We start from the raw sequence: 16755 nt of genomic DNA, 5'->3' as shown, positions 1-16755 counted from the left end.
CAGGAAAGAAAATCCAGGACTCTTGAATTCTTACCTCATAGCCAGGCCAACTATTACTCTGTCCTCTGTAGCTGTTGCCAGGAAAGGGTTTCTGATATTCTGATATTAGAGTTCTGGTATTCTCGGCTGACTCTCACATCCAAAACAGACATCTGGGTTGTAAGCCCCTCTCTATTCCCCCAATGAGTGTCAGTAATTATCGCACACAGTTCTGGCAGATGTATTATTTTAAAAACAAATAGCATATAAACATAGAATTATCATATGACCCAGCAGTTTCACCCTAGGTATATACCCCCCAAATTGAAAATAGGTACTCAAATACTTGTATGCAAATATTGATGGCAGCATTATTCACAACAGCCAAAATATGGAAACAATCTAAATGCCCATCAACAGCTGAAAGGATAAACAAATTGTGGTATATACACATAATGGAATACCATTCAGCCACAGAGAGGAATGAAGTACTGATACATGCTGCAGGGATAAACCTTGAAAACGTTATGCTAAAGAAGTGAAATAAGCCAGACACAAAAGATCACATACTGTACGTACAATTCCATTTATACAAAATATCCACAGTAAGTAAATCCATAGACAGGAGATTGGTTGTTGCCAAGGGCTGGGAGGAGGGGGGAGAATGGGTCGCAACTGCTTAACGGGTACCGGGTTTTCTTTTGGTATGATGAAAATGTTTTGGAGCTAGGTAGAGATTGTGGTTGCACAATATGGTGAATGTACTAAATGTCAATGAACTGTACATTTTAAATGGCTAATTTTATGTTATGTGAATTTTACCACCATAAAGATATCCCATAAAAAAGGGAGGAGGGGATGCTGACTCGGGTGGCATATACATCATCCCCTTACTCTCTCCTTCATTCTTCCTGAAGGCGTAGGTGGATCAGCCATTATGTGGCCATGAAGCAACAAACATTTGCCAAGAATGGCAAAGCAGAAAGATAAAAGAAAGCTGGGTCTTTGATATCATGAAGGAAACTACGGTAACATCAATTTTATTATGAGACAAATAAAACCCCTAGTTGAAGGAATAGCACAAGCTTTGTTCTTACATATTTCTTCTTTAAAAAAATGACTGTAACACAGACTAAGTGAACAAATCCACACGTAAGCCTCAGGTTAGATTTATCTGGTCATGTACTCTTGGTTAGATGGTTTCACCAGTTGCTGGGAAAATGCCCTTTGCTATGCAGATCAGCACTCACCATCTGTAAACATTCCAAATGGGAAGATAATACAAAATAGCATCACAAACATTAGGTATACAAGTAACAACAGAAACTGAAAGTTAACTGTCTCTTACATAAAGGCCATAGTTTACTCCTGGCCTGAATAAACATAATTGTGTAGTCATTCAATACGTATTGATGATTACTTACTATGTGCCAGGCACTGAGTCAGAGATATGAACCAGAACACTACAGTGAGCAAGAAAGTCTCTGCCCTCATGGAGCTTACATTCTGGCAAGAAGGAGATACAGACAACACATAAGCAATTTTGCATACACTATATATATATATATATATATATATACATACATATATATATATGTGTATATATATATATGTGTATATATATATACATATATATATATATACACATATATATATATAATAGAATGCATAGGGAGAAACATATTGGGCTTCCAACCCTCCTGGTTTAGGACTGGCTCTTAGCTCCTCCATCTCTGGCACGGCTTTGCAGGGTCCTCAGGCCATTCAATCTCCCAGGAGTCAGCAGCACGTTCAACACCACAGCCTTGGTCTCAGTTGTCAAAAACGTCTCAGTTCCTCACCACCACTGCTAACATCCCCACATTTCCTCCTACTTCAGGGAAAATCAAACTGAAAAAACCCTACCTCACCCCAACCAATCCTACCCTTAAAAGGGGATAAATTAAACTAGAAGCAAAATCCATTATTGTTCCCAAGAACAAAGAGCTTACAAACAAAACAAAGCCTACCTTTCTGGTAGAGGGCCAGGGAAGAAAGCAGCATGAGCACAGTATTCAGGTCAAAAATTTGTATTTGAGGAAAAATGCAAATAATCACTAAGGACAACACATGTAACTCTAGCACCCAAAGAAAATGCCCTTGACCAGTGCTGTCCAATAGAAATACAATGCAAGCTACAAATGTGAGTCTTGTTTGTCATTTTAAATCTTCTGACAGCCCATAAAAGTAGAACAGGTGTGGGGCGACTGGATGGCTCAGTCACTTAAGCATCCGACTTCAACTCAGGCATGATCTAGCAATTCATGAGTTCAAGCCCTGCATTGGGCTCTGTGCTGACAGCTCAGAGCCTGGAGTCTGCTTCAGATTCTGTCTCCCTCTCTCTCTGCCTCTCCCCACCGCCCCCGCCACCCATCTCTCTCTCTCAAAAATAAATAAACATTTTTAAAAAAGTAAAACAGGTGCAATTAGTTTAATAGTACATTTTCTCTAACCCAACATATCTACAGTATTATCTTTTCAACACATTACCAATATAAACATTATTAATAAGGTATTTTACATTCTTTATTTCCATACTGAGTCTTCAAAATTTGTATATATTTTATATTTATAGCACATCTCAATTTGGACTACATACATTTCAAGTACTCAGTAGCCACATGTGGCTAGGGACCACCTTATCAGACAGTACAGCTCTAGAAAAAATACTCATTAAATTACCTTTTCCATGTACATTAAAGCTAATGTTCCCCAGAATTGAAGCTTCTAGACGTCTCAATGGCTGTGACCAAGAAGCTATATTTCAGCACCCTTCACTGTTAGTCCTGGAGACACAGCCCTAGGTACAATGAACCACAAGTGAACATAGTTAACTGATTAAGAGAATATATATACACATACATACACATATACACACACAATGCAATGCAAGCAGGAACAAAATGATCAGCCTTGGTGGGGAAAATGCTATGTTCGCTTTGTGCCAAGTCATCTGTCCATCCATCCATTCAACACTTACTGGGCCTACAATGTGCCAGAATTCTACATGCTAGTATCCTGCCTTCAGGGAGTTTATAGTCTTTTAGGGGAGAAGTTGAGAGGCAGAATTAAATAAAAAATAAACAAGTTCATTTAAAATAGCAGTTTTGCTATGAAGAAAATAAAACAGGAAAATACCGTAAGTGGAAGGGAGGACTACTTTAGCTAATAGGGCAGAGGCTTCTCTGAGAAGGTGGCATTGAAGCTGAAAGTAAAGTAACGGGGACAAGAGTGGAGAAGAATGTTTCATATAGAGAAAACAGGGCAAAGAAGGTAGAAAGAAGTTTGGCATGTTTGCAAAACAGAGAGAATGTCAATGTGGTTAGAAAATAGTTAACAAGAAGAGTAGGAGATGTGGTCATAAACATAGCCAGGGGCCAGACCACTTAAGGCCTAAAGAAAAGGGTAAGGAGTTTGGATGTTATTCTAGGAAAAAATCAATAAAGCATTCTAAGGTGGGGGAAGGATCATCTGACTTACATTTTAAAAAGTCTGTGTGTGGGGATGGTCAAATCCCTGCATGTTTTGGGGGGTGGTTTAAGAGTGGAAGTGGGGAAACTAGTTGGCAGGCTGCTGCCCCAGACAAGGCAAGAGTTGACGTGGCATGGAGTAGGCTGGTAGGGGTAGAAGTAGTGAGAAGTCAGATTTAGAAGACACTTTCAATTTATCACCAATTCCAGTCAGCTCTACCTTCAAAATTAGATTATATAAATTAGGTTATATTTTGAATCTATAGGATGTGCTGATGAGTTACATGTGAGATGAAAAAAAGGAAGGATGGCTAACAAAGAGGATATAGTTAAGCATACAGTTGAAATGGTAGTGCCAGTTATGGAGATGGGGAGCCGAAACAGGAGCAAAGCCTGCCCCTCCTGGATTTCCAATCTTGGTAAACAGAACCACCACCCAATCAGAAACCTGAGTTTCATCCAAGTTTCTACTGCCTTATCCAATCACCAAATCTGTCCCCTCCTTTCCATCCCCACTGACTTGGACAGTTTGCTAGACCAAATTACTCACCAAAACTATTAAAATTGCCTTAATAATCTCCAGTTTTAAACTCCAACCTAATGTCAAACCTACAAATTGTTCCCCTGCTTACAATTCTCCCACACTCTTTCTGAAGAGTAATTTGGCATTACCTATCAAAGTTTAAAATGAACATGCCCTTTGGTTGGCTCTCCTTTAGGATTCCATCCTACAGAAATACTTGAAAAATGAAAAGAATGAGGTTACTTTAATAGTGAAAAACTAGATACTACCTAAACGCCATTCAGTAAGGAAACTGTTACATAAACCATCATACAACTGTATTATAAAATTCTATCTAGTCCTTATTTTTAAAAATGAAGCAGATCTAAATATATTGACATGAAAAGATATCCAAGATACTTCAAAAGCAACTGGCAACATGTATGTGGTTGCATTTACTTAAAAAGCATTACAGTGAATTGGGGGGTATCGTGTGCATGTTGTTTCTAAAGGCCTAGAAAAGGTCTGGGATATACACATTAAACTATCGATAATGGTTATCTCAGGGTAGTGAGATGGGGATGGGCTTGGGGGGGGGGGTTCTTTTTAAAAAACTATATATTTATTATTGGATGAGTTTTTAAATAATTAATGTATTTATATAACAACAACAAAACCGTACAACCATCCTGTGTGCCTTAACATGATTCAAGGCACTTTAGGACCTGGCACCAGCCTTCTTTTCAGACTAGTTTCTCAGACTTATTTACATTAGGTGGGCGATAATGTACTTTTGTGTGGTGGGAAATGTGGGTTGATTGTTGAAACTGGGTCGTGTACTAGGCCTATGTGCTTTGCAAATGGAAGAAGAAAGGCATCCTCTAGTACTCAGAAGGATGTGAAGCTCTTTCTTAACAGAAGTTAAGAGACTCGTTTCTTTCCTTCAGGGCACACCATAATTACTTCATTCCTTTAGCTCTTCAAAGGAAGAAATAAAATTTCATGACTCTTCTCAACCCATTTGGTTTTACATGGCTTAGGAGTACCTGTACTTATCTTGTTCAGTTTGCTGCTTTTATAATATTAAAAGCCAACAGAATAGACAGTAAATTTACCATAATACCAATTCCTTTCTGAAAAATCTTCATTTCCCCAAGAAATTTTTAGGTATTTAAAGAAAAACAAAGTGATAGTAGCCCAGCTAGAGATCTACTAGAGATAACACACGTGAAATAGCTTTGGTGGAAACGAAATGCTAAATAAATAGAAGGTGGAATAGGGCCAATTTCTAAATTCTAAAGATTTTCATATTTTGTTTTTTGATTTCCACTTAATTACTTATTTTAAGCTCAGGAATAAAGAAAACAAAAAGGTACATATTTAAGTCTTTCTCTTGTCCTGGCTGGGAATCTAGCCATAGAACCAACTGGTACAAGACAGAATGAACTGCTCTTCCCAATCTTGTTCCATTCAGTGTCCAATTCTCTCAAAACAATACCAAAAATTGTTATGAAACATTCAATTATTTCCTCCTCAGTCATTCAGATGATTAGAAGTGAAGTACCAAAGAGAAACCTAGTTACTAATGTTTAGGATGAAGTTGGCTATATTTTAAATACTAAACCTGCCAACTACACCAGTCCCTCATTTGATATCTCCTTCACCTGGTTTGAATTGCTGTTGCTCATCAGAAGGCTTTTTGGTTTTTGTTATTAGGCCTCATTTAAAAATCTATTACCTACCACTTACCTCCATAAGATATCAGAGCAGAAAGGAATCACTGTGATTCTAGCATAATCCTCTCATTATTGACAGCTGAGAAACTGGCCCAGAAAGACTGCCTCAGGTAACAATGTCACTATGTGTCTGTTTAATTGGAGCTGAGACTAGAACCTACTCTTCTGAGTTCCAGGCAAGCCAAATTGGATTGATTTATTATTTAAAAAAATTTTTTTAGTTTATTTTTCTATTTTGAGAGAGACAGAGACAGCACAATTGGGGGAGGGGCAGAGAGAGGGGAGACAGAATCCCAAGCAGGCTCCACACTCTCAGCGCAGAGCCCAATGAGGGGCTCAAACTCACCAAATCATGAGATCATGACCTGAGCCAAAATCGAAAGTTGGCTGCTTAACTGACTGAGCCTCCCAGGCACCCCTGGAAAAAATTTTTAGATAATTTAAACTTAATACTCCTTAAGTATTAGCAATATTCCATAAGTACTATTTGGGGAAAGCAGGCAAGTAAATAAGATAAAGGCTTCAGGGGCGCCTGGGTGGCTCAGTCAGTTGAGTGTCCGACTTCAGATCGGGTCATGACCTCGTGGTCCCTGAGTTCAAACCCCACGTCGGGCTCTGTGCTGACAGCTCAGAGTCTGGAGCCTGCTTCAGATTCTGTGTCTCCCTCTCTCTCTGCCCTTCCCCTGCTCATGTTCTGTCTCTAGAAAGAAAGAGGCTTCAACTTCAAGGGCAGACAGAATTAAAGCAGTTTTCTACCAGATAGATCATCTGAAGGCCAAGATTGTTATTCATCATGTTATTCATTTGACTTTTGGCAAAGTATAATGAATAATATTTTTTAGTGTAGTGGAAAAAGAAAAATGTTCCTTTTAGAGCCAATTAACCTCTTATGCTGACACTTAGCAATGGGAAGATGGCCCATTGGTTAGGGAACCATCTTGGATAGGCCACTTTGGATATAAGAGCTTTCAAGGCACTACTTGAAATAGGAATAAAACAAGTAAGTTATTTTCTCTAATACATTTATAACTTTCCAAGACCTTTGGAAAAAAAGGTGTGATGAAGAAAGGGAAACAGGAAGCTGAAATTTCAGCAAGATTTGAAGGCAGGACTTGGGATGAGACAGGTAAGGATGGCAAAAACTCTTTAAGAACAAGGATATATATGATCTACTCTTATATTTGACACTGCAGTGCTGAGATAAAACGCCCTCTCATTGCCCAGCTCCTTCCCACTACTGTAAAAACTTCAGTGAGTATCTGCTACATGGACTTGTGTTGCTGGCACTGTGGGAGTTGGTATAGGTGGTGTGGAGGAGATGTGGAGAAGCCAGGAAAGCAGGGAGGCAGAGCAGGAGAATATAAACCACACTAGCCCCCTCCACAACTCTCCCCACCAGAAAAAGAGAAACGATATTGTAAGAAGTATCCCATAATATTACAATAAAAGTGTTCTTTATTTAAATCTTAATGGACAGTGAAAGGTTGGGACACCTGTGCAGCTGATACTAGAGTTATAATAACTCACTCAGAGACGATGAGTTCCTGGCCAATCCTTATTACAGGCTGTTGAGTGTAACAATTCCAGCCATCCTTAGGTCAACAGACACTGACTACATCTATCAACCAACTTTGCTGGTGAGCCTGCCCTTACTACAGCTTCAGAGGCTGATAATTGGCAGGGTTCCCATGTTTGGTCATGCTGTCACTGACTGGCTTTTCTCACCAGATTATTGCGCAATTCAACACACATAAATCTGTCCAATGAAATAATATCAAACTCTATCGAATCCCTGTGTATATTACAGAAATAGGGGGTAATGTCCAAAATGTTACACATTAAATTATATTTTCCTATTAATTTTGGGCATAAAATCAGAGATATTTCTCTAAGGAAATGATAAACCCAGGATTTTAAAAAAGTAAGTCACACCTAAAAATCCTAGTCTAACATAAAGTTTGCTTTTGCCATTCTATTTCTTTAATTCTACTGCATATTTTCTACAAGAGCTTCTTTAAATGTCCACTTGATTCTTTTTACAAAATGGGAATATCTTTTCCACTATAACCCATTAAGACCACAGTAACTATCATCGCTTATTATATGTATCTTTGAATACAAATATCTACCTCAAAGGTTTGTTATAAAGGATTAAATGAGTTAACAGATGTAAAGCACATAGTAAGTATTATATGTTAGATACTTTCTTCTTTACACATACACATGTAGAAAACCAGAATCCTTCTATACTTAACACATAATGAATATCTTTGCCTATCAATACATTCTCTTTAATGGCTACAGAACTTCATGAAAAAATGATTTAATTCCTGATTGATGCATATTTAATATATTTATGTATCTATATTTTATTTCAAACACTGCTGCACTAGATACTTATTCATACTTGTGTCTTCACTTGTGACATTCTTCTGTAACACAAATTACACACACACACACACACGCGCGCACACGCGCACACACACACACACACACACACACACAGAATTAGGCCTTGAGTTATGCTTAAAGATACAGCATAGATACAGCAGAGGAGGAAATAAAGTCTGAAGACTGAGAAAGAATAGCCAATGAACTAAGGAGATCCAAGACAGCATAACGGCTAGGATGTGAAAATGTTTCAAGGAGAAAAGATGGATTACTGAGAAATAAAGGGCTGTTACACTGGACAAAGCCATTTCAGTGTAGTATAGGGAAAAACACAGACTGTAAGAAGGAGAGGAAAGAAATATGCAACTAGTCTATGATTCTTTAAGAGGCTGGTAGATAACAGGAAAGAAAAACTAGAACAGTAGCTCTCAAAAGTAGAACATGCAAGTTAGATTCAAGAAAAAATAGCAAGAAACAATCACTCATTGAAATAAAGAGCTGACAGTTCACTTACAACTATGTTTTAAAACATCTGATTAGGGGCACCTGGCTGGCTCAGTCGGAAGAGTGTGTGGGTCTTGATCTTGGGGTCTGCGAGTTCAAGCCCTATGTTGGGTATAGAAATTACTTAAATAAAAATAAGTAAGTAAATAAATAACCTGATTAATATTTTACTTAAATGAACTTATTCCTAGAACTATGAAAGTTTAAAAACAATGTTTAAAAGAATAAGAATAGGACCATATATACAAGATACATACATAAAAGTCATTCATAAGGCAGCTTATTGCCAGAAAAAACTTAGACCACATACAACTGTATCTGTTATTTGAAAGAGAACTATTAAGAGAAAAAAGTCTGAAACACTGTTTTAATGGGAAGAGTATTCATTTTAATTATGCTCCAAGATGTTACAGAGCTAGAAATTAACAAATTTTGGTCGGTATAAAATAGATTTATTGTCAATATTCAATCATTAATACAACCCAAGTAAATGAAACATCACTTCATACAAGGCTCAGATACTCTAAAATCTATCTTCACACGTGTACTATAATATGATAAATACTTAAAAATTATAATGCAAGGAAAAATATTACAAAAAAAATACAATTGCTATAGACCCTTGCATGAATATTCTTTATTTTTAAAGTTCTGCCTTAGGGAATAATACCATGCTATACATCAGAACCAAAAGTAAGCTACATTCCTTGAGGTTACAATGTTCAATGATGCACTAGATGCATTCTAAAACACCATGTCGGACAAGAATCAAAAGAGAGACAAAGAAGGCCTTCAATGATGTTGAGAAAGGAAAAAAAAGAGAGGAGTAATAATTTTTATATGCTGATTTCTGCTGGAATGGCCTCATTCAACAATTTATACCACTGTAGAAGATAGGAAAAAGAAGGGAACCAGTCTCAGCTTTCCATAAAGGATGTCCAAATCAGCACAAATTCAGGCAATTCTAAAAGGCACTGTTCCCAATGCTCTCCACTCTCCAACCCTGTACAGGAACTCGTCCTACATCCATGTTTTTTTTCCTAATTTCACAAGGGCTTACCAAGTATACATTCTGTTTTCTATCATCCAACAGCCAAACCAAAAGGCATGAAGCAAAACAACACACTATCAGTCAAGTCAGCTCGAAAGACACAAATTTTCATCGGAGTCTTATATATTGACTCCAATCCTCAACTGTGTGGCAATAAGAAGTTTTAAGATTTTTTTTTTTCTGTCACTCATCATTGATTCGCCTGTTGCCAAACTTCTTGGCAGCAATACCAGGAACTGTTGGGAATCCTTGGTGAGAACAAAACGGAGGTGATCAGTGAATTCGTATAACCTGTCATAGTGGGCTTCTACAGGCAGACAGGAAGACTGCCTGCATTCATTTCAGAAGGGGAGAAAAATGGGGCAAAGATTAGGTAAATTTGAAATACAGCAAGGTATTAATACTGTAGTAATAACAGGGAAGGAAATGCTTATAGCCAACCTACCTTTGGGGAAGCTTCTGGCATAAAAATCAAACTTTCTCTCCCATTATTCTTGAGCTCTTTACTTCAAGAAAGGCAGAACACCACTTAAACATTTTTCTTCAAAGGTAGGGAATTTCTTTTTGAAATTAGCATTGGAGAAAGGAAGAAAAGATAGGGAAAGCTCACTCAAAGAGGTCCTCAAACATGCGCTGTCCCATTGCTATGTATGCTTCCTTCTCCTCTGGTGTCATCTGGGCCACTAGCTCTGGCCGCTGGCTCACTTCACTGTAGGAGAATGGTCGGCCAGCCACCATAACAACGGGGTCATCTGCTACTTCCTCAAACTCATCGTCCTCCTCGTCGTCCTCGTCCCGATGATGCACTGCCACAGCTGCTGGTCGAGGTGGGGAGTCATCGTCTGACTCACTGGTCTCACTCTCCGAGTCACTGCCATTGGCAGCAGTGACAGGAGCAGCCGCCCCCACTGAGCCTGCTGTGGCAGAGGGGGTCTTCTTCTCATGAATGAGCAGTGCTCGCATGACCTCCTCGTTATCATCTGGCCCTGCACGGCCCTCCTCACGCTCCTGAAACGCATCTATATCTATGCCACCTGGAAGGAAAAACCCAGAAAATCAATATCCTTAAATATACAAGGCATTCCTTTATAACGAATAAAATACATAATATTTTAATATTTAAATACATTATTATAAAGTAACACAGACTTCACTGGTTCCAGTTTTTGAACAACTGTCCATAAGAGATTCAAAATGTTTCTCACAAACTGGAATTTAAGTAGCATGGTTTAAGTGCATGGGTTCTAAGAGTAACACAGTCTGGATTCGAATCCTCATTCTTTTACATGCAAGCTACACTGCTTTGGGCAAGTTTTTAGTCTCTGAACTTTGGTACCTTGTCCTGTAAAATGGAGTGATAAAAACATCTATCTTACAGGGCTTTGGATAAGAACAAATGTAATTATGTCTATGAAGGAACAAGCACAGTAGCTGGCAAAATAGGAAATCACAAACGTGGCTTCTCATCTTGCTTGGAAAGTAAAAGCCAAAAGCTTTACAATGGTCTTTAAAGTCCTATGTTATCTGGAACGCCTCCTGCTCACTTACTTACCTTTTCTCTTTCCCTTTGCTCATTCTACTCCTGCCATAGTAGCCCCCATGCTATTCCCTGCACATACCACACTCACTCCTACCTTAGGGCCTTTGTACTGCCTGTTTCCTCTACCTGGGATATTTTTCCTCTATGTATCTACATAGCTGAATCTTTCATATCTTTTATGTTTTCATTCAAATATTGCCTTCTGTTAATTCACCCCATCCTATACTCCCAATGCTTTCTTCTTTTCCCCATAGCACTTATTTTCCAACATAATAATTTATGTCTATTGTCTTTGTCACCTCCTTTCCCAGGATGTAGGTTCTCCACAAGCAGATATTTACTTTTTTTATTCAATGATATATTCCATGCACCCAGAATAGGGCCTATCACTTCTTAGGCACTGAATTAATATTTGATGAATTGGTGAATAAATGCAGCTTTATTTTTCTGAAACAAACTAAGGGTACTTTGAACTCTTTATAAAAAGGAATCTAGTCTTAGGAACAAAGCTTCTCTCACCACATACCTATCACTTTGTGTACACATCATGAAAAGTTACACATAAAAAAATTAAAGAAAAACATTTGTATTCTGTATTCTGAATACCAAATATACTACCATTTAAAAAATATAAAAGAATTAGGGACACCTAGGTGGCTCAGTTGGTTGGGTGTCCAACTCTTGATTTTGGCTAAGGTTGTGATCTCATGGTTCATGGAATTGAACCCCACATTGCAGAGCCCACTTGGGAATTTATCTCTCTCTCTGCCCCTTCCCCTGTTTGTGGGTGCACTCTCTCAAAATAAATAAATAAACATTAAAAAAATTGGGGCGCCTGGGTGGCTCAATTGGTTAAGTGTCCGATTTCAGCTCTGGTCGTGATCTCACAGTTCACGGGTTCGAGCCCCACATCGGGCTCTGTGCTAACAGCTCAGAGACTAGAGCCTGCTTCAGATTCTGTGTCTCCCTCTCTCTGCCCTTCCCCTGCTCACGCTCTGTCTCTCTCTCTCAAAAATAAAATAAACATTAAAAAAGTTTTTTTAAATAATAAAACATAAAAGGATTAAAAATATTCTTTGGAACCTAACTCTCTGATTCAAATCTTGACTCTAACAGTTATTAGCTGTATGATTTTGGCCAAGTTACTTCATCTCTCTCTGCTTCAATTTTCTCAAGTATAGAGAGGAAAAAAATAATAGTATATCGTCACTGGATAATTGTGGGGATTAAGTGAATATCTTAATATCTGTGAAGCGCTTAGAATAAACTTGGCACTTGGATTAGTGTTATCTATCATCATCATCAACAACAAAAAGCCCAGAAATGGGGCACCTGGGTGGCTCAGTCAGTTAAGTGTCTGACTTGGCCTCAGGTCATGATCTCATATTCACGAGTTTGAGCCCCTCATTGGGCTCCACACTGACAATGTGGAGCCTGCTTGGGATTCTCTGTCTCCCTTTCTGCCCCTCCCCCAACTGTGTATACATGTATGCTCTCTCTCTGTCAAAACAAATAAATAAACTTAAAAAAAAAAAAAAACAAAAAACCCAGAAATGACCAACTCCGGCCATGAATGAAGTGAAAGCATCTTCTCATTAACACACTAGGATGGATTAGTGTAACCCTGGACAATTTAGAAAGTGTAGAACTCCTGAGAGAAGAGAATAGGCAACTAAGAGACAGAAAGAGAAACAGGAACTGAGAAGTTAAAAGTTCAAGTTAGAGAAAGTTCAAGAAAAGTTCAAGAAGTTCCAAGTTAGAGAAAATAGGCTTCTAGTATCATGGATGTAAAAATGAGAATTAAAGTCAAACTTCACTACTTTAAAACACTGCCGAAGGCTGAGGCTCCCCCCCGCCCGCAGAGTCCTTACTGCCAATGCAGTATTTCGATAGGAAAAAAAAGACAAGGAATTGTCTCTAAAGCAATCATTGCTTTGATAAGAATTTTCCAATAAGCTTAATATTATTACCAACATAGGATTTTGATTAATGTTTAAAGTAAATATAAAATTAGGGGCAAAGCAATTTAGTTTCATAAACTAAATAGTCACATCTAAAAGATTTATGACAAGGGTCTTGAGAGGTTTGGGGGGAAAAAGGAACCATTCTGTTACAGATGAAGACAGAAAGAAAATAAGGATAAATGAGCAAATTTCTGGATGGTAAAGTAGAAACACTAGTTCCAAGCACAGTCTTATTTAATAGAGTTATAAATTACAAAGAAGATGTATATAACAGGAAATTGTCAAGTTCACTGATGATGCTAAGCAATTCTGGATGCTTAAAGGCCAAACTAGTGGCAAAAAAAACATACATAAGAGGAGCTGAAAGTTGTATAAATGGCAGAAAACTGGCGGATTTCTTTTTATACCGGCAAGTGTAAAAAATCTGCCCACTTAAAAATAATCTAAAAGATATTGAAAGACCTGGTCCAAGCTATCTGATACAGGGCAAGGGAGGGTCTTTAAAAATCCCTGCACATGTTTCTGAAGTTGTTGGTCTTAATATGCTTCTAGACACAGAGCAACAAGCATCAGGTAAAAATCAGGATACTGGAAGTAAAACTCAAATCATTAATGATGAATCTATGCATGGACAACATATTTTGTTCTGGTCGCTGGATATTAAGTATATTATGGTTGGAAAAGGCCCAGAAAAAGACAATTAAAATAAAACAAAAAATGTAGATGAAGGTGGAATGGGGGAAGAGGACTATTTATAAGGAAAGCAGCTTTCAGTAAACTAATGAGCACCTGATAGAATCTATAAAATTCTGAAATATATTAAAATGACTTGAAGTCCGAGGAAAATTAAGTGTTGGACAAGGGGCGCCTGGGTGGCTCAGTCAGTTAAGTATCCGACTTCAGCTCTGGTCATGAGCTCACAGTTCATGAGTTTAAGTCCCCCACAGGGCTCTGTGCTGACAGCTAAGAGTCTGAAGCCTGCTTCAGATTCTGTGTCTCCCTCTCTCTCTCTCTGCCCATCCCCTGCTCACACTTGGTCTCTCTCTCTCTCTCTCTCTCTCTCTCTCTCTAAGATAAAATAAACACTTTAAAAAAAGTGTTGGACAAAGAAGACTCACTTCACACTCACTAGACAGAGCCTATTCTGTCATAAAACTTAAAGAAGACAAATTTAGACATCTTAGTATCCTATTTTATATAGGAAGACATATTGACAAGTCTGAATTGGGTAAACTATGACTTTTTAAAGGCCTTTATAATTCAAATTCTATCATTCTAGGAACTGAACACATCGAATGTTAAGCTTATGAGACTTATTTTATTCAATTTTGTTTCTAAGTTCAAAGAAAAGGTTTGGTAGCTTTAAGAACAGGCAGGAGGCCAAGTTGGAGAAAACGAGACTCCTCAGTTCACAGCCTCACTCCTATATAATCTAAAACAATTTGAATCAAAATAACTGAACACCAGAGCCAAGCTAATCAGCAGGAAGGAGCTAGAGAGTGCCCTATGGTTCCCAAGGAAAACTTTTTTTCCAACTAGAATTCAAACACCAAAGAGAATCACAGTAGAGGTATTAGCTGATTTTACCATCACCACCCAACTCCACACTACTTTTTTAATTATTTGCATACACAGTTTGCTATAATTAGTAAAGAAATGCAAATCATAAAGGGAAAAGAGGTTAGAGAAATACCAAAACACAAGAGGTTTTCAGTTACTGATAATTCTTTACCATTACAGAACAATACTCAGATGATATGTTAGAAATGATGCATAACCTGGGAATAGAATCACATAGATTCTAATGCTGATGAAACATAACCAGAGATACAGACTCCTTTTCATCTCTGCTTCCCAGTTTCTGAGTAATCTTTGTCCAGTCTGAGTCTTGTATTTTCTATATACTCCCAAACATCACCACCCAAAGTCTTTGAATCCTTAAAGTTTTAAAAAGTAAAATGCTGTAGTTTTCAAACTGCTGGTTATTATGTAATTTTCAACCCTTTATGGATCACTGAGATTTCTAAAATCTAATATGGAGCTCTGTCAATCTTCTTGGATGGTAAGAATCCATAATCCTTTACTCAGGTAGCTTCTTTTTATATATTTCAGGTAGCACAAACTCCTTAATGTTCATGAGGAGACAACATATAAGAGTCTGGACTAGTGTATAGTTTTGGCTCCCAATTCAGAGAAATAAAAATGCAGAAGTTAGGGCAACAAAAGAATAAAGAAGAGGTGAATTTGTCCACTTTGAACATAATAGCACTTTTCCACAAAATTAAGACAATGAAATGGTAATTTCTTAAATCTGAAAATGGAGATTTAAAAAGGGTCTACTTATCATTTCAACTAAGTTGAAGGGTAATACAAATATATATTTGTTGGTTTTAATGCTTATTGCTGAATTTCTTACTTCCTGCTATAATGCACGTTTTATAAAACAAACATAACGAATTACCAATAAACCTAAGAACTGCCCACTAAGTCAAGTTCATTTTCTACTGAACCCAAGATATTCATTTTACTGACTTCTACTCTTACCTTCCTTCATCTCTTCAGAATTATATGCTCCTTGGACAGTGCTCTCTCTCAACCAAATGGGTCTCTCTTTGGCAGATTTGCCCTCTAGTGAGGCTCGATGATCTTCTTGGTCATCCATGTTAATGACAACATTCTGAGTGTATAAGTCCTCATAGGAGGGACCTTTGGTGGTCCATGCTTCCCGGTGGTGCCCACCTGCCAGGCCAGCAGCTCCAGCAGTGGTTGCTGCACGGTCCTTGCTATAAAAAAGATTAGAAGAGGGCAGAAAGAAGAAAAAGTAAAGTTTTGGTGTTGGAAAACAAGTGCAGTTGCGGGGGGGAGGTGGGGTGGTTACTGAAGAATTACAAATAAATTCTATCTAGCAATCATGCACACATGCTTAAACAATTCTGAGAAAACTCTTATAACTCAGTGTATCATATTTGTATTTAACTTCCTCAAACACTAGATCATCTGATATATATACAAATTAATAAGGTTTCATAATTTAAGATATCTCAGTAAATCTACTTAAGGAGAAGAGACAATAATAAAGGTGACATAAGACACTAGTCTGGCAAAAATCCGTTATACCTTTCATGAGTAATTTGTTTAAAAACAAAAAAAACCCCAAACAAACAAAACATGTTACATTTTTAAAACACTCTCTCACCTGAACCAAGAATGATTCAAAGTGGTTCTGTGTGTTTTTCCTCTTTTTGTGCCGAGAAGCTAGCAAAGTATTCTACAAAACCAGCCTCAACTTAGAATTAATGTTCCCCTCTTGCTATTCACCAAATAAGGCATATCATTATGCACAATTAACCTCTTTTCTACTGAGTTGTATCTTTCCATTTCTGTACCTATGCTGACTCTCGTATCCATCCCCAACCATTATTTCTACCCTGCAGTAACCATGATCTATTTCTCAGTCTATTTTGTTTTGCTTTTTACCTCTGCCACCCATGATCTTCTTAGCCTGTTCCAGGCCTGATCATTCCTTATCTTTCTCTAGTCACTTATGTTATCTCCTATTAGTTAAGTTTTCAGTCTTTC

At 37.8% G+C, this 16755-nt stretch overlaps 1 protein-coding gene across 7 annotated transcripts in view; it reads right to left on the bottom strand.

Moving 5' to 3' along the window:
* Positions 1 to 554: 554 nt before the first annotated feature.
* GTF2E1 (general transcription factor IIE subunit 1) overlaps positions 555 to 16755 on the bottom strand; it is a 44738-nt gene continuing 28537 nt past the window's right edge. For 2 of the 7 annotated variants that reach the window (XM_042954711.1, XM_042954710.1), the window contains exons 4-5: positions 15721 to 15959; positions 9052 to 10706 (exon numbers count right to left, since the gene is read on the bottom strand). In XM_042954711.1, coding sequence (XP_042810645.1) covers positions 10279 to 10706; positions 15721 to 15959 — 667 coding nt within the window. In that variant the 3' untranslated portion in view covers positions 9052 to 10278. Of the gene's footprint in view, positions 1233 to 2603; positions 2819 to 4160; positions 4228 to 8695; positions 8724 to 9051; positions 10707 to 15720; positions 15960 to 16755 lie in introns of those variants that run through there. The other 5 variants (XR_006207013.1, XR_006207012.1, XR_006207014.1 and 2 more) reach the window with 5 other exon arrangements.

The sequence above is a fragment of the Panthera leo genome, chromosome C2 (assembly GCF_018350215.1).
Source record: "Panthera leo isolate Ple1 chromosome C2, P.leo_Ple1_pat1.1, whole genome shotgun sequence".
In the NCBI taxonomy this organism is placed as follows: domain Eukaryota; kingdom Metazoa; phylum Chordata; class Mammalia; order Carnivora; family Felidae; genus Panthera; species Panthera leo.
Note: the sequence above shows the minus strand (reverse complement) of the source record. Positions and strands in the feature narration are given on the sequence as shown.